Source organism: Microtus pennsylvanicus, chromosome 10, assembly GCF_037038515.1.
Source record: "Microtus pennsylvanicus isolate mMicPen1 chromosome 10, mMicPen1.hap1, whole genome shotgun sequence".
Classification (NCBI taxonomy): Eukaryota; Metazoa; Chordata; class Mammalia; order Rodentia; family Cricetidae; genus Microtus; species Microtus pennsylvanicus.
The window spans coordinates 93,134,857-93,155,618 of record NC_134588.1 but is presented as its reverse complement, the minus strand read 5'-3'; the positions used below and the strand labels follow the sequence as shown (position 1 = coordinate 93,155,618).

The 20,762-nt window shown below is 39.9% G+C and overlaps 2 protein-coding genes across 7 annotated transcripts in view; both read left to right on the top strand.

Moving 5' to 3' along the window:
* Positions 1 to 3,130, top strand: part of LOC142859024 (interferon-activable protein 203-like) — a 35,109-nt gene extending 31,979 nt beyond the window's left edge. Inside the window, exon 13 of the transcript XR_012912110.1 lies at positions 1,072 to 3,130. The gene's annotated coding sequence lies outside the window, so the exon portion shown is untranslated. The remainder of the gene's footprint in view (positions 1 to 1,071) is intronic.
* Positions 3,131 to 4,078: 948 nt separating this feature from the next.
* On the top strand, positions 4,079 to 20,075 carry LOC142859026 (pyrin and HIN domain-containing protein 1-like). Of its 6 annotated transcripts, none has more exons than XM_075989200.1 (9): positions 4,079 to 4,763; positions 8,578 to 8,693; positions 9,880 to 10,164; positions 11,695 to 11,831; positions 13,009 to 13,167; positions 16,149 to 16,199; positions 16,656 to 17,072; positions 18,039 to 18,224; positions 19,359 to 20,075. In XM_075989200.1, the coding sequence occupies exons 3-9, from the start codon at positions 9,900 to 9,902 to the stop codon at positions 19,377 to 19,379; spliced, it is 1,236 nt and encodes a 411-aa protein (XP_075845315.1). In that variant the 5' UTR covers positions 4,079 to 4,763; positions 8,578 to 8,693; positions 9,880 to 9,899; the 3' UTR covers positions 19,380 to 20,075. The 6 variants fall into 6 exon arrangements, with proteins under 6 accessions (XP_075845315.1, XP_075845311.1, XP_075845316.1 ...); XM_075989196.1 differs by having other exon boundaries at positions 8,526 to 8,693; XM_075989199.1 differs by lacking the exon at positions 4,079 to 4,763 and adding an exon at positions 7,856 to 8,083 and having other exon boundaries at positions 8,526 to 8,693.
* The last annotated feature ends 687 nt before the right edge of the window (positions 20,076 to 20,762 follow it).

The following is a 20,762-nucleotide window of genomic DNA, read 5'->3' as shown; positions in this document are numbered from 1 at the left end:
GAATGTAAAAACACATGGCATGGCCAATCAGAATCAACCACCAGTTATTATTATTTATTTTGAATTGAGCTGATAACACCATCTTTTATAATATAGGAAAATAGTCACATACAAAAAAATTTAAAAACAAGATTTTACTGTCTGGAATCGTTCTCAAATGTCACACTGCAGTATCTATTCCTTTTTAATTTTGCCTTTTGTTGCACATAATGTGGAACAGCATTTTCCTACAAGATTTAATCACGTGACACGTATCTTTCTTTTCCAGATGCTTCAAAAGTTACATAATGTACCTTGAACTTCCATTCAATCAACCAATAATGCATTTAAATTTTTTAAAATCTTTTATGTTCAAAGCCAGCTCTTATTTTTTTAATTTATTTTTATTGTATTGATGTTTTGCCTGTATGTATGTCTGTGTGAGGGTGTTCGATCCTGGAGTTACAGATGAGAGTCCATGTGGGTACTGGGAATTGAACCCGGGACCCCTGGAGGAGCAGTCAGTGCCCTTAACCCCTGGGCTATCTCTCCATCTCCTAAATTATTTTATTATCTTCAAAACTCTATGATTAATTCATTTATTTTGAAGATAATCTAATGTGATCTGACTTTAGTTTTTTTGGTCTGTATTATATCAGCAGTGAATAGCAAGAACATATGCTCCTAACAACGTCTTTCATTTCTCAGATAAGTTGCATCTCCCTAGTTCTCTGAACCATCATTCAAACATTCCCCACAGAGACATGACTTCCGTACTTTCCTTCGACTGTTTAGCCCAATGGGAACCTCCCATTCAACCCTTGTCTTAAGTACTGAAGCTCTTTCCTCTGTCCTGTGGCTCAGTGACAACATACCCTGCTCTGCCAGCTGTCTTCAAACTGTGTAGGAGTGAATAGTTACTTCCATAGTTCAAAGCAAAGGAAGAAAGCTGATTCCCTGGGTAAAATCCAAGGTGAGGCAAGAATGAGAAAAGAGACATGAATGAGTCATACTGACAGTCAATACAGATAAAGACAGATGTTTGTGGACAACTACTTCACAACTTATACAAATTCATTATTTTTTTTTCAGGGTCATCAGGACTCATACAAGACAGCTCAATTCTGACTCAGTTATGGGAGCTTCACAAAAGTCCTTCTTCTGAAAACCTGGACATGACAGAAAGGATGTTCATAAAGATCTAAGTACAGAAAAAGTCATATAAATACTTAGAAAAACAAGGCACATAAGTCAGCTCTTAACGTTAGGAAATGCCACCCTTTCATTATTCTTTTTTATTGTTTCATGGATTCTATATGACTACTGTGTTTACATCACTTCCACCTAACACTTTCTTGCCTCCAACTCTTCAGGTATCACAACCTCCCCCCTCAACTTTCTGTTGACTTCATGACATCTTTTTCTTTATTATTCTTTAAAATACTTTAAAGTTATCTGAAGTTACTTTTAATTGAAAATACTTTATATTACCTTTAAGTAATCCCCAAACAAAGCTTTGGTCACTTGAGCATCTTCCCAAATACAGCCTATCATTCCTCCTGACAACATGTTGCTTTCCATCTGGGCTGTTGCTTGACTTTGACTAAGGTTTTCCTGCTATTTGCAATGTATGTGAGCTTATGTTTCAATTAATTAAGATGCCACCAACTTGAGAAATGCCTTACCCAGCCCCCAAACATTGTTGACATGTATACAGTAAGAAAACATCATCAAATTGTTTCCCAACCTCCAAGACTACAAGAATCAATATCTCTTACTTGTAAACCATTTTGTCTATGAATTTAGAGTATGAAAACACAAAGTAGACAAAGATACTATGTCTTGTCCATAATAGTTATGTGCAGAGACAAGTAAGTACAATAAATATGGATTTTCATCTACTCACATATTCCCTGCATAGTATGCCATGAAGATGGAATAACAGCGCCAAATCTACCTGTACGTAAGACCTGGTTTATATCACCAGAGTATCTACGTGAAGACATACTCTGCTGTCCAGCCCCAACCTATGCTTTATCATTATTCTGCTCAAAGTAGTAGGAATGGCCAGCAGAGCTACTGTACATTTGTCATTATTCATAGACTAGAATCGCCAGTATAATAGTGGCACAAATGTTGTAGGGCTAGTCAATGGCTTTCTGGAAGTATCTGAGTTCTGGAACATAGGAAGGTATCCATGTCTGGTACAGTACACCTGTTCAAAACCCCATCCATGGCTGGAGAGGTGATAGGTCCCGGAAAGGCAAGACCTACTGCTGTTGTTTTTGTTGTTGTTGTTGTAAACAGCCTGGTTGTCAAATTGCTTTCTTAATATTTGTGTTTTTATTACTCAATGTATATTGCTGCTACCATGGAAATCAGGGTTCTCCCAGCTGAAGATTGTAGACCTAAATGAATTTTAAGAATGGCAGCAATAGTATGTAGTGCTCTAAACTTCGGAACTAATTAGACTATCAGTCTCCACCAAGGACCAGAGGTGGAAATCAGATTCTTTTGACCAGAAGGAAGTCGTTTTTCCATAGTGATTACCTTTATCGCTAAAAAGGGCCGACTTCATTACAGGCAAGAGGAAAGCTGATGCCACAGTACTTTTTCTTGTTTGGAGGTTCAGGTGGTATATTCATAGCAACATTATAGTCTGGGACGTTCAAGGCTTGGGAATTAACAAATGAGAGACTGTTGCATGGTGCACTAAAGCCAAAAGTGATTGTACCTCAGGTTTTCTTTTCTTTTTTTTTTTTTTTATTGAGAAAAGGAGAAAGAAAAAAAAAAAACAAGTTTCCACCTCCTCCCATCCTCCCATTTCCCTCCCCCTCCTCTCACCCTTCTCTCGCTCCTCCCACCCTTCTCCCCCTCCGCCCACTCCTTTCCCCCTCCCTCTCCAGTCCAAAGAGCAGTCAGGGTTCCCTGCCCTATGGTAAGTCCTAGGTCCGCCCCCCTCCATCCATATCTAGGAAGGTGAACATCCAAACTGGCTAGGCTCCCGCAAAGCCAGCACATTAAGTAGGATCAAAACCCCGTGCCATTGTCCTTTGCGCCTCATCAGCCCTCATTGTTCGCCATGTTCAGAGAGTCCAGTTTTATCCCATGCTTTTTCAGTCACAGTCCAGCTGGCCTTGGTGAGCTCCCAATAGATCAGCTCCACTGTCTCAGTGGGTGGGTGCACCCCTCATGGTCCCGACTTCTTTGCTCATGTTCTCCCTCCTTCTGCTCCTCATTGGGACCTTGGGAGCTCAGTCCAGTGCTCCAGTGTGGGTCTCTGTCTCTATCTCCATCCATCACCAGATAAAGGTTCTATGATGATATGCAAGATATTCGTCAGTATTGCTCTAGGATAGGGTTATTTCAGGTTCCCTATCCTCAGCTGCCCAAGGAACTAACTGGGGACCTCGGCTTGGGCACCTGGGAGCCCCTCTAGGGTCAGGTCTCTTGCCAAACCTAAAGTGGCTCCCTTAACTAAGAATTGTGGTTCCTTGCTCCCCTGTCCAACCTTCCTTTATCCCAATCCTCCTGTTTCCCCAAGGCCCCACCTCCTTCCCTTCTAACTTTTCTCTGCCCATCTCCCCTTACCCCCATCCCACCCCACCCCCAAGATCCCAATTTTCTCCCCGGCAATTTTGTCTACTTCCCTTAGCCAAGAGGATAACTGTATGTTTTTCCTTGGGTTCCCCTTCTTACTTAGCTTCTTTAGATTCACCTATTGTAGACTCCGTGACCCTTATTTATGGCTAGATACCAATTATGAGTGAGTACATCTCATGTTCATCTTTTTGGGTCTGGGATACCTCACTGAGGATAGTGTTTTCTATTTCCATCCATTTGCATGCAAAATTCGAGAAGTCATTGTTTTTTTACCGCAGCGTAGTACTCTAATGTGTATATATTCCATACTTTCTTCATCCATTCTTCCATTGAAGGGCATCTAGGTTGTTTCCACGTTCTGGCTATTACAAATAATACTGCTATGAACATAGTTGAACAAATGCTTTTGACATGTGATAGAGCATCTCTTGGGTAAATTCCCAAGAGTGGTATTGCTGGGTCCAGGGGTAGGTTGATCCCGAATTTCCTGAGAAACCGAAACACTGACTTCCACAGTGGTTGCACAAGATTGCATTCCCACCAGCAATGGATGAGGGTACCCCTTCCTCCACAGCCTCTCCAGCAAAGGCTATCCTTGGTGTTTTTGACTTTAGCCATTCTGACAGTGCAGCTGACAAACTGACACAGCCAAGTTCTTCTCCTGCTGCAGCCTCATCCTGAGCAGGAAAGAAAAAAGTGGCCTGGTGAGTCAGCTTTTCCTTTTGGACCTATAAGATTTGTAAGGAAAAAAAAAAAAACAACAGTGAAGAGTAACGGTCTCTGGCTTTTCATGGTAACTAAAAGGGATACAGGAAGAAACTGCTGAGTTTCAGAATCTGAGGAAATCGAAAGCTATGAGCGCTGCTGGGTGGAGGTTCGTGGTTTCTTCTCTTCCTACAAAACAACACGGCTTGACTCACTCAGGAAGGCTTAGACCATGAAATAATCTAACCTTGAATTTCTGTAGATTGCATTCTCCAGTGCTCAAGAGATGTATTAGCTTAGCTTTTCAAATGCACATGCACACACACACACACACACACACACACACACACACACACCAACTGCCCCTCCAACACACTCTACAGAGAGGAAGAGAAAGAATAGGTGAGGAGAAACTTTGCATCCTACCCTGTAGAAGAGCTCAGAATCCTGACACCTCTGAAGAAACTTCCAACAACGTGAGTTCTACCTGCTTTCTGTAGACATTCGTTATTTCTGTGAAAATCACAAGAACAGAGGGGAAAACCTTGCTGATTCTTCTGGGGGAGGGGAGGTAGCTCCAGTCAGAAATGAACCTAGAGTAGTTGGGTTTGGAGGGTTCACTCAGGAAGATGGCAGACATATTTATTCCTCCACTACAGAGGAATGAGCCAAGAAAAATGCATTTTGCGTATTTCAGATCATTTAATAAATTTCCTAAGTGTAAGCCTGAGCAAGTGGCAAGAGGAAGGTGTTAGTTAACTTGGATCAGGAGTCCATGGTTAGCTGTTGACTGTGGTGACTGACTGGGGCAAAGTCAAGATACTGACAAGAAAAAATACCATGAGTGATAAACACCTCTGGACATGAAATGGAATTTTCTAGTATCTCAATCCTATATGGCATGACAACCAACAGGCATGTGCAGTGGAAAGATAGTCAGATTCATGATATGTAAACACAGACTGTTTTAACAATCTCATAAGCAAATTCTAGATTCTCTTCTGTATGATAAAGATGGTATTTCAGTCACTGTTAGTTTGTGTCAACTTGAGATACTTGGTTTGGCTGTTTTGTTTTTCTTTTCACTTTCTGATGGTAGGATGTAAGGGGGTGACTTACAGAATATTTTTGAAGAATCTATATACCATGGCAGAGTACCTCATGTGTACTTGAATAGAAGCTCTTAAATGTTGATTTCAAAATTATAAGAATATTGGGCGTCTTGCTAAGTTTATCAATTATGTTGCTAAGCTTTCTAAATCACTGCACAAAGCTTTCCTTATTTTTTTTACGTTTAGCAGTTGAGAAATATATTGCTAAATGCACCATGAAATTCTGGAGTATTAATATTAGATAAATCATTTATTTCTATGCCACCTATCTAAGCTGCTGTCCTATCAAAAGGCCAAGGCAGTCTCTTTATTTAGCCAATGGCTTTCCTCTCTGAGATGAACGTGGCTAGACACATCCTTGTAAGCCACAGTCACGTGGTGATATACAGATTATTAGAAATGGGTTAATTAAAATGTGAGAGTTAGCCAAGAAGAGGCTAGATATAATGGGCCAGGCAGTGTTTAAATGAATACAGTTTCCATGTAATTATTTTGGGGCTTAGCCAGGCGGCTGGGAAGTGGGCAGGATGCGGCTCACTCGCTGCTCATCTTTGCGACACAAATGGCCCTTAATTTAGGTGTCTCTCCCCATGTTCCCTTGCACGATTCCTTCTTCCCTCCCCTTTCTCCACTCCATCCATCCATCCACCCATAATTATCTAATCTAATTTTTCTAAGGAGAGCCATCTCTTCACTGTAGTCCAGTTTCTCAACCTGTGGGTTAGGACCCCTGTAGGGTTTTTTTTTTTTTTTTTTTTTTTTTTTTTTTTTTTTTTTTTTTTTTTTGGTTTTTCGAGACAGGGTTTCTCTGGGTTTGGAGCCTGTCCTGGAACTAGCTCTTGTAGACCAGGCTGGTCTCGAACTCACAGAGATCCACCTGCCTCTGCCTCCCGAGTGCTGGGATTAAAGGCGTGCGCCACCACCGCCCGGCTCCCTGTAGGGGTTTAAAAGACACTTTCACAGATATCCTGCATACCAGATATTTACATTATAATTCATAACAGTAGCAAGTGTACAGTTATGAGGCAGCAATGAAAATAACTTTAAGGTTGTGGGTCACCACATGAGGAACTGTATTAAAGGGTCACAGCATTAGGAAGATTGAGAACCACAGCTCTAGTCCTTTATAACTATCCTTTGTCGTTCTACAGATTGTAGCTTAATTATCATTGACTTAACAATAGCTACATATCTTAAATAAAAGTTAACAAAAGCTTTTACTTAACTGACTATGGCATTTATATTCAGGATGATAGTTAATACCTTCTTTGTTTTTCCTTTCCTTGCTCTTGCTATAGTTATTTCATTTCTGACATGTCTGTATTCTCTGCCTTACCTTTTCTTTAGAAGTTATGCTTTACAGATTAAGATGAAACCATTAGTGAACCATTACATCCTTTGCCTCAGCCCCCCCACCCCCGCCACCAGCCATATATCCTTCCTGTTTCTCCTCCCTTTGATCAGAGTTTCGCTTGTGAGGCAGAGGCAAGACCAGCAAAGCCTGTGATTCTGTTCAGTTTTTACCCTGAGGTACTCTCAACTTCACTTACTGCTTTCTCGCAATTAATTCTATTATCTTTTTCTATGTTTCTGGCTTTTGAAACTTCTAAGGTTTATAGTATCAGACAATATACTTTGAGAATGTCTTATTTTTCATTTTTTCTAGGTTAAGATACTAGCATCAGTTTTTTTTTCTTTTTTGTTTTTAATTCATGGCAAGTTGAAAGCATCAACTTATGCCAGTAGAACTGTATTTTCTCTATTTTTTTGGATGTATTTTCCCATCCAGTGTATGATATCTACAGACGGATATTAATGCCTGTTTCCTAAATAGTATATTACTGGAAACTTCATTGAGATTGGGATCAGTACCACCAAATCAAGGCAGTAGTTCAACAACAAAGCATTATGGTTCACATGTAAGTGGATTGCACACAAAGTATACAAAGTACTCATTCCTCCTGTATCACATATCATTATCTTTTGGAGATGATGTGTTTTTTCACAAATCATTAAACAAATTAAAACTTCATACTTTTTTGTTTTTTTGGTGTTGTTGTTTTGTTTGTTTTTTGAGATGGTGTTTCTCTGTGTAGCTTTGACTGTCCTGGAACTTACTCTGTAGAGGTGACTAGCCTTGAACTCACAGAGATCCACCTGCCTCAGCCTCCTGAGTGCTGGAATTAAAGGCATGTGCCACCACCACTTAGCTTAAAACTTAACACTTCTAAAACCTTTTTGTTTATGACATAATGGAACAGTGTATATAAAGTCCATACACTATTGCTTAAGGTAAATTGCTGTTGATAGTGAATTCTAATCTTGTCCTTGAATCTTTACAGGTGATCTAGCTGTGATGGCTAGTTTCAAGTCAGCTTGACAGAAATTAAAGTCGTTTTTGTAAAACAGGACCTTAACTGAGAAAATGTCCCTACTGGACTGGCCCTTGGGTATGCCTGTAGAGTATTTTCTTAATTGGTGATTGATGTGGAGGGCCCAATTCACTGTCAACAGTGCCACCCCTGGCTGGCAGTCCTGGATGCTATAACAAAGCAGGCTGAACAAGCCATAGGGAATAATCCAGAAAGCAGCACTCTTCTATGAGCTAAGGAGGAAAGAGCTTACTTTGGCTTAACTTTCACACCACCTTCTATCATTAAGTGAAATTAGGGCAGGATTTTAAGGTAAGAATCTGGAGGCTATAACCCCTTCCTCACGGGATTGTTTTTGGTCATTGTTTGATCACAGCAATAGAACCCCTAAAACAGTAGTCTTCAGGTCTGAGGGTTTACAGGGTGCTCACTTTCTCTGATATCTTTAATCATCTTAACTGTCATGTCACTAGATGGATTTTCATTCACTGTATTGGCCTTTTCAACAAGATGGTGCTTAACTCTTCTCAATAGGAAATCAGTGAATAGACCTGGAAATGTAACATTCCCATTATACAAAAGATATATAAAACATAATTATTAACACAAATGACCCATAATTAAAGATACTTCCTAACCCAAATAATTCCTAACCAAATGATTTAAGCTAACTTGGATCCATCCATATACTGAGTCACCAAGGAAATATACAAATGGCTAATCAGGTCCAAACTCACGAGACTGTTTTTTTCAGGCATTTTGGAAGTTTCCAGAGGACAAGTCTCTTTTTTTTTTCTTCTTAAAAGTTACCATGGGGAGGCAGACAGGAAGAGATGTGAGAATGACAATGAGACTCTAATTATCTACATCCCAAAGCAGAAAAAGTGACAGAAGATCGTAACCCCACAGCATCCCATACTAGGTATAAAGAAACAAATACAAAGATTTAAGGAACTTTTTTTATTATTATTTAATAATTTGAGGAATTGTTGGAAGATTTAAACCGAACATAATCATGGCTTATAAGCAGAAAACAAACTCAATGAACAAATAAATCTGACACTTGATATCAAAACACAAGAGACGAGAAACAAACAACTCTTGACATAATCTTATCCAATAAATTCTGTGACCTGACTCTAGAAAGTATGCATATGTTCAGCACAGTAACAGTCATATGGGCACAGAGGACCTTGAGACAGCATTCAACACCATGGGAAGCAGAATGCCAGTGAGAGATGTTTAGAGCCAAGTGGGCAAGTGTCCGTGCCCCCAGCAAGGGCCATTGTGTTGTAGCCGATCAATATCCATGCATATGGTAAGAAGACACAGCCCCTTTGTACATAAGGCACTTCAGCCAAGAGTGTGAGAAGGCAGATAGCCAGAGATAGGCTACAACATCAGTGAATATTAGAAAGAAGATTTAGAATTTCAGCACTTGTGCTGGTGTAAATGAGAATGGTCCCCAAAGGCTTGTAGATTTGGATGTCTGGTCACAAGGATTAGAAGATGTGGCCTTGTTGAAAGAGATGTGGGGCCTTGTTGTGAAAAGTATGTCACTGGGGGTAGGCTTTGAGGTTTCAAAAGACCAAGCAAGCCACGTACAGTGGCTGTGTTTTCCTGATGCATGTGGATCAAGATGTAGAACTTTCAGCTGTTTCTCCAGCACTATGCCTCCCCGAATGCTGCAATGCTCCTCACCATGATGATGGATGAACCTCTGAAACTTTAAGCAAGCCCCAATTAAATGGCTTCCTTTATAAGAGTTGCCATGGTCATAGTGTCTCTTCACAGCAATAGAAACCCTAAGACAACACTCAAAACCCATACTCTAAATGCTGTGGCAATTTTTTATTTCCACTTTCATCAATCAAAAACCATGGCAGACCTGGGTCAGAAACTGTTGTTAACAGGGAAGAATTTTCTAGACTTATTTTCATCAGATTAGGTCTACACTCATTTTGCAAAGTATCACATTTGGTCATTAACTCTATTTCTCATAAATGCAACAATGGCCACTGTGGCACTGCTCATTCCCTCACCCAGGAGTATCTTGGTTTTGAAACTGTCTGTGAATGTGTGTAATTCTGTATACTCTTCTCATTTAGGTTCATCCGCAGTTTGAGAAATGGTGAATGACTACAAGAAAATCGTTCTTCTGTCAGGACTAAAGGGTATCAGTGACCATAATTTTAAAATAGTTAAGTCCTTGTTGAGCAAAGAACTAAAGCTAAACAGAACAGCACAATATGGTTATGACAGAATTAAGATCGCTGACTTGATGGAGGACAAGTTTCCAAAAGATGCTGGAATAGACACACTGATAGAACTGTATAAAGAGATTCCAGAACTTGAAGACCTTGCTGAAAAACTCAAAAGAGAGAAGGCGAAAGGTAATATGGGAGCACCCTGGATGCCCATCCTTTCTTCAACTTCTCCAACATCATGCTATCTCTGTGTAGTGATCATAACTGACATGGCCTTTGACAGTGTGTGACTCGGGGTCTATAGAATGACAACATTTCACATGACAAGCATATTAATAACTTATAAAACTTCCTTCTGAAAAAGAATTCTGTTTGGGTGGTTGAATATCTTTCAGGGCATTAGTGCAAATAAAAGTTGAAAGAGACAAGACCTTCTTCTACTGTATAAAGATGAGAAAACTATAAAATAAAGATAGGAATATTTTTAAAAAGTATTTAAATCAATTAGTACTAATGCTCCACTAAGATACTCAACATTATCTATTCAAAAAAGAAAATAAACAAAACAAATAAATAAGAACATACTCAACTGGCTTTGTGGGAGCCTAGGCAGGTTGGATGCTCAACTTACTAGACCTGGATGGAGGTGGGGGTTCCTTGGACTTCCCACAGGACAGGGAACCCTGATTGCTTTTCGGGCTGGGGGGAGACTTAATTGGGGGAGGGGGAGGGAAATGGGAGGTGGCGGCGGGGAAGAGACAGAAATCTTTAATAAATAAATAAATAAATAATTAAATAAAAAAAAAGAACATACTCAATAATTAAGTGAATGTCTACATCCCAGAGATAGGAAGTAATTCTATTTTATAAAGTCATCAGGCTTAAAAGAAGGAAAAGAAATGACTAATTTTTGCATATAGACTCCCATTTATAATCCTAGTGATCAGGAGACTGAAACAGGAAGATAGTGAGTTTAAGACCAGTCTGGTCTGTGTAGCTAGACTCTGTGTCAAAACAAACACACACACAAACAATTAACAAATTAATAGATAAAACCAAACAGAAACAAAATGTAGGAAGTCAAAGCAAGTATAAACATTTTGTCATGCCACAAATCAGATCATTTCTTTCAATGGTTCTCTAAACCAGAGTGATCGCCTACAGAAGATGGTTTGTCAGTGATTATCATTACACAAGCATTTAGAGGCCAGAGGTCAAACTGTGTCTTCATCTATTGCTCTCTCTCCTGTTATTAAGGAAGGGTCTCTTATTGAACACAAGGCTCTCATTTTCAGCTAAATGGCAAGCTAGAATATGTCTACATCAGTCTGCCCAGCCTGGGATTCTAAGTTGCCACCAGACAGCTGAATTCGGGTCTCCATGCTTGCAGGGCAAGGGCTTTACCCAATGAACCATCTCCCCCGACCTTAACTTTAAATTAGTAAAAAACCAGACTGTAGGATAAGAGGGTTGGGATAGGACTTGACTGATGGACATAGGAGTTCCCAGGATGGAAAGACTGTGTCCATCACACCTAGAAAGAACCATACCTGAGACAGTCCTGTGGGGGCCACCTTGGGGCCCCGTCAAGCTTCCAAAGCAGAGGTAGACAAGCATAGTGAGCTAAGCAGGAACGGAGAGCAAACAGTACTGCATGAACTCCAGCTGTCTCAGACCAGCATCCCTGAGTTTACTGTGTTTTCTCTCCTGCTTCAGCTAAAAGGAAACAGACAGAGAAAAGCATAACTGAGGCAAAAAGACACAGGCAAGATGAACCCAGTACTTCTCAACCTATGCCTACCATACATGAAAATTCAAAACCAGGATCAGGCAGGAGTACACGGAACTCACAGGTATGTTGGCTACGTTTCCAAAGGAAAATCTGCCAAGGTTTCTCCCCTTTTTACCATTGTGTGGACATTTTATTTGTCTATTTCATCATAGGATCTAGTAAAAATGGAGGTTTAGAGTAACCAGTTTGAGGCTTACTGGTCATGACTACTGCATTCTTTAACTCGTATCATGTAATTCTCTGTGATGGGAATAAAAAATCATTTCTCAGGCAAACGAGATGGCCCAGCAGGTAAAGGTGCTTACTGCCTTACTGATGACTTGTGTTAAATTCCCAGACCCCACATGTTAGAGCAAGAGAACTAACCCCCATGAAATGTCTTCTGGCCTCCGCATGGCCTCAGTGGTACATCCACCCAAATAGGCGCAGTAAAGAACGGTAAAGCAGGTTAAATCATTGTTCTTCTTTCAACCGTTACGGAAATAGTAGTCAGTCAAAGGACATAGCATTTCAAAGCCGCTGAAATAATGTCAAACCTCAACTCAGGCTTTCTAAGTGTAGTCCTGCTCTTCTGACACCACAGAGATGCACAGAAAAGTGATGTAAATGAAATGTTTGTTTCTGTATGAGGCAATTCGACCTGATTCGCTGTCCAGAAAATGTTGTTCTCAAGGATGATATGTTGATTCTTTTGGTATTAAAGTTACTGTGCTTCACTTAACATTGAAAACCATGACTGTGGGTTCAGAATAAAGCTCAATAGGAAAGGAGAGAACAGCTTAGCATGCACAAGACTCGGAGTGTAGTTTCCAACAGAAAAAGGGAAAGAGAAAATGAATGGTTATCAAGAGAAAAAGAAGTTGATCACCGAGAGAAGGGGAAACAAACCCCCAAAATATGAAGACGACAGTTCCGTCATATGATTAAACACTCACCATATTATCAAATGCTTATGTCTAAGCCTCAGTTAAAATAAATTGTTTTTCTTGAGAGGGTATACCATTTGAAATGATTTTGTTCTCAACAGACTAAATCAGTAGTTTAATATAACTAGAGTTGCTAGAGGTCAGTTAAAAGACTTAAAATGGATACCTCCACAAATACTGAACTGTTGCAAATGCCTCAGGGGCCTCCCAAACCATCTCACATGTCTGACAGACTCCTTAGGTGTCTGCAGCAATAGCCTCTAGCAGCCTCCTGAGCCCTCTGGTGACATCCATTCCTCCCATATTGTCCAGGCTACCCGGCTAGCTCCAGCAACTGCTTCTAAGAGGGACCAAGCCACTCAAGTGTCTCCAGAAACATCATCTTGCAGTGTCCAAACTTTCCAAGTGCCTCTAACCTCAGCATCCAGCAGTACCCAGGCCCCTGGAGTGTTTCTAGCAATACCAGCCAAGGTAATTTTCTGTTTTCACAATATAACGATGGAGATTGCTACAATTTTCAACTAGCTCATTCATCCCTATCCTAACTCTTTCTGTTGCTGTGGTGAAACGTTCTGAACAAAAGGAACTTGAGAAGGAAAGGGAGTATTTTGGCTTAAGCTTCCATCATTGAGGGAAGCCAAGTCAGGAACTCAAGGTAGGAAACTGAAGGAAGGAATTAAGAAGAGACCATGAAAGAACACTGCTTACTAACTTGTTCTTCCTGACTTGCTCAGCTTGTTTTCTCATATAATTTAGGAACATCTGCCTGAAGTGGCACCACTCACAGGGAGTTGGGTCTTCCCCCATCAATCATTAATAATACCAACAACAACAAAAAAAATTGTCCTACAGACAGGCTCCAGAGCCAATCTAATGTAGAAAATTTCTCATTTCCCTCTTTCTGGTAATTCCACTTTGTGTCAAGTCAACAAAAACTAACAAGTAAAATCAGCAGTGAACAGGGAAAAAACCTGTCTCATACAGGTGTAAAGCAAAGACCGCCACCATAGGATGTCCTCCACTCTCCTCGGCTCACACACATGCAAACATTCTTACATTTATACACATGGGAAGAAAACAGTTTTTAAAATATTTAACATAATATTTAATATATGTTGAACTGACAATCAAGCACCAAATATCGATGTAAATGATTTTATTATTTGAAACAATCCATGAATAGTTTATAAAGATAATCCTGTGTGGGTATGATTTTTAGACTGTTTCTAGTCTTTTCTGGACCTGCAGAGAATACTGAAGACACCTGTAACTAAACTTCCTTCATTTCTAAAGGAAGTGTATGATAGTTGCTCCTTAAGTCCTGTGCACTTTTCCTCAGCTGTTGCGGGAGCTCCTTTCACTCTTTCAGCCAATAGCTGCTGAGATACCAGCCCATTGGGGCACTGGATCCCACTGCCAAAGCCACGACTTTAGTCCTACTGATATTGTTTGGTAAATTAAAGACTCATGTGATCACAAAAGAGACATATACAGTAAAAGAAAGATTCAAAATTGAAGAAAACATCTAAATGTTTTACAGTGTGCTAAAAATATATGCAGGCTAAAGGTTAAAGTTATTAAAAGTAAAAAAGAAAATAAAGGGAGTAGTTGGGTGTGGTGGTACATACCTTTAATCCCAACACCTGGGAGGCAGAGGTAGTTTGACCTCTGTGACTTCAAGGTGTGGCAGGATACACCTTTAATCCCAATGCCTGGAAGGCAGAGACAGACAGATCTCTGTGAGTTCAAGGTGTGGTAGCATACACCTTTAATACCAGCATTGAGGAGGCAGAGAAGGTCGGATCTCTGTGAGTTCAAAGACAGCCTCGTCTACAGAGTTATTCCAGGACAAAGATACACAAAGAACCTATCTCAAAAAGTAAAAATAAATGAAATAGAGGTTAAAATAAAGCCTCACAAAGATGGAAAATGCACAGAGAATCTTGATTCTGTATGCTATTATGCTCTCTTTGAATTGTTTGAATACTGAGGAAGGAGCAACAGCTGCTAAAAGATGTTTGTTTGTAAGTGCTGCTGAACTAATCCAAGATAGATAGTTTAAAAATACCCTGACTTCACAATTTGGATCTAAGGTTATGATGCTTTGGAAAAGTCCTTCTTTTGTTTTCACAGAGGATGAGACCCTGTGGATTGCTTCTATCCCAATATGGTATGATAGACCACGCCCTCCTGAAAGGTTGCTGTGAACACCCTCAAAAATTACTTCACTCAAGTGCTGACTGAGATGAACCTGGTACACAGGTTACACCATAAAAGACCTGATTAACAGCTCCCCATACAGCAGGAAGCAGTATGGAGAGAAAAAACTGAGCCCATATTCCCAAATATTGTTTATCAATGTTCTTTCACATTTAAAGAGGGATATGATATAGATATGAATAATTTGCATTGGTATAAAGTTAAGGTCAATTTTGTTATATGTATATGTATTTCTGATCTTGATTAAGATATTGTGATTGTGTAGTTCATTTAAAAATGTAATGTATATAGATTATTAATGGATAATCATCTATAATAGTCAAGCTTGTAGTCATATTAGTTCAATTTTCTAGATGTGCCTAGATATATTTCAGATAGGCATTCTTCATATCTTTCAAAGACTACAGAATATGGAATTTAAAGTTTTAATAATTTAGGGATTTTCATGACAATGAGACACGTCAGCTCCTGGCAGCACCAATCTACTTCAAGAGGAAGACGGGCATTGAAGAGGCTCCTTATAGAGTTTGATAGCCATTTGGGCAAGAAACTGCTCTTGCCTGGGCTATTGCATAAACTGGACACAGAGAACCCACAGAGAGAGGACTGCTGAATTTGCCTAAAGGTGAAATGATCTTTCGGGGTTCCTGATTCATGAAAGAGTCTGCAAGACATTCTGCAGGACACAGCAGATAGTGACCGAAGTGCCTTTGAAATTTTCTGCTTTATAGAAATGTCTGCGGGAAACTATGAGCCTGTAGGCCGAAGATGGATGCCCCAATGGTACAGAGGAACTTTGAGTGACTGTCCAGGCAGCGAGATATCTCTGTGATTTCTAGAGTTTTATAAGTTGCTTACTTCTCGTTTACTTAGGTAATATTATATCCTTCTGGAGTCTTTGATGGAGTTGAAGAATAGATAGATAGTTATAGTTGTTTTCCTTTGTTATAATAAAAGATAAAATAAATATAAATATTGTAACTGTAATTCTTAGTTGATAACTGTTTTGATATATATAATTTTGCTATGTTTAAGTTAAAGCCTTCCTTTTTTTGTTTAAACAGAAAAAGGGGAAATGATGTGGGAGGGTCTTCTGTTTGTGTTGATTTCATTGGTTAATAAAGAAACTGCCTTGGCCCATTTGATAGGCCAGCCCATAGGTGGGTGGAGTAGACAGAATAGAATGCTGGGAAGAAGGGAAGTGAGCCAGATGCTATGCCTCTCCTCTCCAGGTCAGATGCGATGGAGCCAGCCGCCAGGTCAGACATGCTGAATCTTTTCCGGTAAGCTACCACCTTGTGATGCTATACAGATTTTTAGAAATGAGTTAAGCAAGATGTGAGAATTAGCCAATAAGAGACTTAAACTAATGAGCCAGGCATTAGTTACAATTAGGCAAAAGAATACAGTTTCCATGTAATTATTTCAGAGCATAAGCTAGCCAGGCAGCCAGGAGCTGGGTGGCAGGAACGCAGCCCACTGTTTCTTCTACACTCAGCTGCTGCTGTCATATTGTGAGTTACTACTAAGGGTACCTTAGCTTCATTTGCCAAGACTAGAGAGATGCGCATAAAATCCCCTTCTCTACTACATTTGATTAGTATAAGCTGCTATTATTACCTATATCTCCATGAACTAAGTTATACCATGCCAGCTGTTGTTTATATTTTTCTTTCATTCTACCCAATTAGCTGTCTTAATTGTGCCTTTTTTTTTTTTGCTGTATACATTCTATGCAGAAACCAAGACGGAAGACTGTACCTGAGCAACCTTCTGAGGAAAATGGTCACCACCGAGGTCCCAAAAAAGTGATGGTGTTAAAAGCAACAGAACCATTCACATATGACCTGAGAGGAGAGAAAATGATGTTCCATGCCACAGTGGCTACTGAGACTGAATTCTTCAGAGTGAAGGTGTTTGATATTGTCCTGAGAAAGAAGTTCATCCCCAACAAGGTCATTACCATCTCAAATTACATTGGTCGCAATGGGTTCATAAATATATACAGTGCCACAAGTGTGTCAGAAGTAAATGATAACCAATCAATGAATATCCCAACTACCCTGAGACAAAGAGCCAACGCAACACCTAAAATCAATTCTCTTTGCTCAAAAAGAAGAGGAATATTTGTGAATGGAGTGTTTATGGTAAATAAGGTAAGCCACCACATTATTCTGTAAAATGTCTCATGCAATTTCAGATTTTCAGTCTTACCTTGCAAGACGATAATGGTTAACTTACTGCATGCCAAAACTAAAGGCCTCCTTGATCAGTGTTGGGGACTAGGGTTTCCTGTCTTTAAGTGTGAAAAGCAGTCTCAATATACTTCTAGGGTACCATGAAGAAAACTGATTTAGAAAGAGATTCACTAAGAGACTCTGACAGTTTTCAAGTAATACCATCTATTTTTACTATGCATGAACATTTACATTAACACTTGTATCATTAAGATTTTGTTTCGTTGAGTTCCTCACCCCCAATTTATTGAGAATTTGATGGTGAAGGAGAGTTGACCACCAAAGATAGAGTGTAGTGTATAACAACCAGAATACAAACCAAAGTATACTCTTCTGCCCAGAATGCACCAGTTTGAAAAAGATGGGTTCTTTCTTTCTACCTGTTAGGAATAGTAACAGCAAAGGAATGTCTCAGCAGCAGAATTGTTGAAGCTGTCCGTGAGAGTAGGGTTAAGCAGGGCAAAGGCAAAAGCTTCTTTCTTCTGGGTCCTTTTCTTTATGCTTCCATCAGGGATGGCCCAGATTTAAAACTGGGTCTCCTGACCTCAAGTGATCTGAACTTAAGATCAGCCTTGCCACCTTAAATGATCCAATCAAGAATAATCCGCTACTTATGTATCCAACTGTTTGAGTTTTTGTTGACTCCAGATATGGTCATGTTGAGAGCCAAGATAAGCCACCACAGTCAATATTAAACCTTAAAAAAGGTTTACATATCGGGATTGGCAATGCAAAATATCTGAAGCTGTTTTGCCCCCCCCCCAGGTCTAAACTGACAGCTCCATTTTTCCTGCCTGAGCCAAGATTCTGCTGACCCCCTTTACTTCTCATGACATGACAGTGTCTGGCCATTTCTCAGAAGATGAGTCTTACTTTCTTTTGCAGAAAAATGAGACAAAGGACTGCATTTGCTATGAAATCCAAGATAACACAGGGATGATGGAAGTAATGGTCTATGGACGACTGACCAGTGTTAACTGTAATCCAGGAAATAAACTTAGACTCACGTGCTTTGAATTAACAGATGAGGGTAAAGTGCACCTGAGATCTATGAGGCACAGTAACATGAAGGTATGTGCTCTAGGGGAACATCCTCCTTCCCAGGAATCATGTTTTTAATATTATAGTAAAACCACTGCAGGTATTGCATAGATAATTTAACAGGTAAAAGGAAGAAAGTTTTCAGTTAATATATGCAAACGTCCCTTTCTGTCCTTTAAATTATGATCATTTTAATCATAGAAAATGATGGAAATTCAGAAAGATTCTCAAAAGCCATTATGTTATTGGTAGGACATGGGGACTCTCACTTTTAATTCCACCACTCAGGGGACTGAGGTAGATGGATGGATCTCTGTGAGTTGGAGGCTAGCCTGGTGTCCACAATGAGTTCTAAGCCAGCCCACTTCCAAAACAACTAGCTATTTTGTCCTAAGTTAATTAATGAAAATATTGAATTTATTAAAGCAGAGAGATTATCCAATAAGTATGTGACTTTGATTAAGAGATGTGTATCACATTCTGGCTCTGTGGTTTTTCAAATTGACTAATGACATGAAGAAACTAATGATCCTAATCTACACCATAGAAATCGTGTCCATTGCTGAGGTTCATCAGCAGAACTCACAGCACATGTATTCTTACAAGGACACCTGGAGCAAATTAGAGCACAAAGAAACCAGAATCCATGCTCTTGCCGCTCTGATGCACACATCCCAGCAGGATTCCTTATATAGTAAAGCCAGTCTAAAATTGTAGTAGAAACAAATGAACTATAGGAGCTGACCTCCTGAGTCATACAGTCATGTTATTAGAGTCCCCAGTTCTCAGGACCATTGTCACCATTCTCAACCCTCCTCATGGCTGCGGCACAAGGCACGCATTTTGTACAGTCTTCCTGCCCTCCTGCCCAGTGAGATAACCCTATGCAACCCTTGTCATTAGGTGTTGCTCCTCCTTCTCTTCCGATGCTCCATGACACTGCATGCTTTTCCACCTTCACTCATACTGGGTAGGAGGAAAGAGCTCATGTTGCAGTCTCAAGCAAAGATCAAAATCTGACTGCAGGGGCAGAAAAATCATTTAAAGAAACTGGCAATGTGAGAAACGAGGGGTAGCTCATAGAGACAAGACGGTGTGAGTAAAGGGGGAGGGTGTGGCCAGCTCCATCAAAACCAAATTGACGTCATCACTTTCTTCTTCAAGGTCATCAAGACTGAGAAATGAGAAGCAACCACTCCATCCTGCTTCAATTGTGAAACTTCATGAATTTTTCACTGTGGAGACTTGAGGACCTCTGATGTTTATAGAGATAAGATCTAATTTCAACTACAGATAAAGATCATATGTGTAACAGATAAAAGTCAGTTAATTGCTCCAGGAAATAATGATTTTGATTTTATCCTTTCTCCATTTTTTGTATTTTAATTAGATAATTTGATTTTATAATACTTATATGTTGAAAAGAAGGAAAGCCTTTTACTCTGAATCAAGTACTTCTGCAATTTCTTCCATTTGTTACTTGCTTTAAAAACTTGATCATTCCTGTTTGTTCCTCTCCCCACTCCCCATCCACAATAGGATGTCTATTCTATTTCCCATCCACAGTGAAATTCGTGTTTTCTGCCTTTGAGCTTTCCTTGATACTAGGCTTCTCTGGGTCTGTAGATTATAGAATGGCTATCCTTTGCTTTATGATTAATATCTACTTAAAAGTGACTACATACTATGTTTGTCTTTCTGTGTCGAGGTTACCTTACTCAAAATGATCTTTTCTAGTTCCATCCATTTGCCAAAAATGTCATGATGTCATTGTTTTTAACAGCTGGGTAACACTCTCTTGTGTAACTGTACCATTCTTTGGTTGAGAGACATCTTGGTTATTTCAGTATCTGGCTATTATAAATAAAGCTGTTGTGCAAATGTGCTTGTGGAAAAGGGCAGCATCCATTGGGCATTTGTCCAGGTGGGGGGAGGATAGAGGGAGGGACAACTGGAATTGGGAGACATCTCTGGTGGTTTTAAGGAAAATGACCCCCAAAAGTAGTGACACTATTAGGAAGTATAGCTTTGTTAGAGTAGGAGTGGCCTTGTACTAGGAAGCAAGTCATCCTGGGAATGACCTTGAGGTCTCCTTTGCTCAAGTTATACTCAATGTAACACATAATTCACTTCCTGTTGCCTTTTGATCAAGATGTCGAAACCTCAGCTCCCTCTCTAGCACCCTGCTGCCATGTTGAGTCATGAGGATAATGGACTAAACCTCTGAAACTGTAAGCCACCCCAATTAAATATTTTTCTTTAAAAGGGTTTCCATGGCCATGGTGTCTCTTCACGACAATAGACACCCTAACAAAGACACCTAGTGCAGTGGAAACTCTCAATAATCTATAAGGGGAGCCGGGCGGTGGTGGCATACGCCTTTAATCCCAGCACTCGGGAGGCAGAGGCAGGAGGATCTCTGTGAGTTCGAGGCCAGCCTGGTCTAGTTCCAGCTAGTTCCAGGAGAGGAACCAAAAGCTATGGAGAAACCCTGTCTCGAAAAATCAAAAAACAAAAAAATCTATAAGGGTGACCCTAGCTAAGACATTTAACAATGGAGGATAGGAA

Coding starts and splice junctions, on each gene's coding strand:
- LOC142859026 (XM_075989200.1), top strand. CDS start 9,900: ATGGTGAATGACTACAAGAAAATCGTTCTTCTGTCAGGACTAAAGGGT. Junction 10,165..11,694: donor CAAAAGAGAGAAGGCGAAAG/GTAATATGGGAG, acceptor CTCCTGCTTCAG/CTAAAAGGAAACAGACAGAG. Junction 11,832..13,008: donor GGAGTACACGGAACTCACAG/GTATGTTGGCTA, acceptor CATATTGTCCAG/GCTACCCGGCTAGCTCCAGC.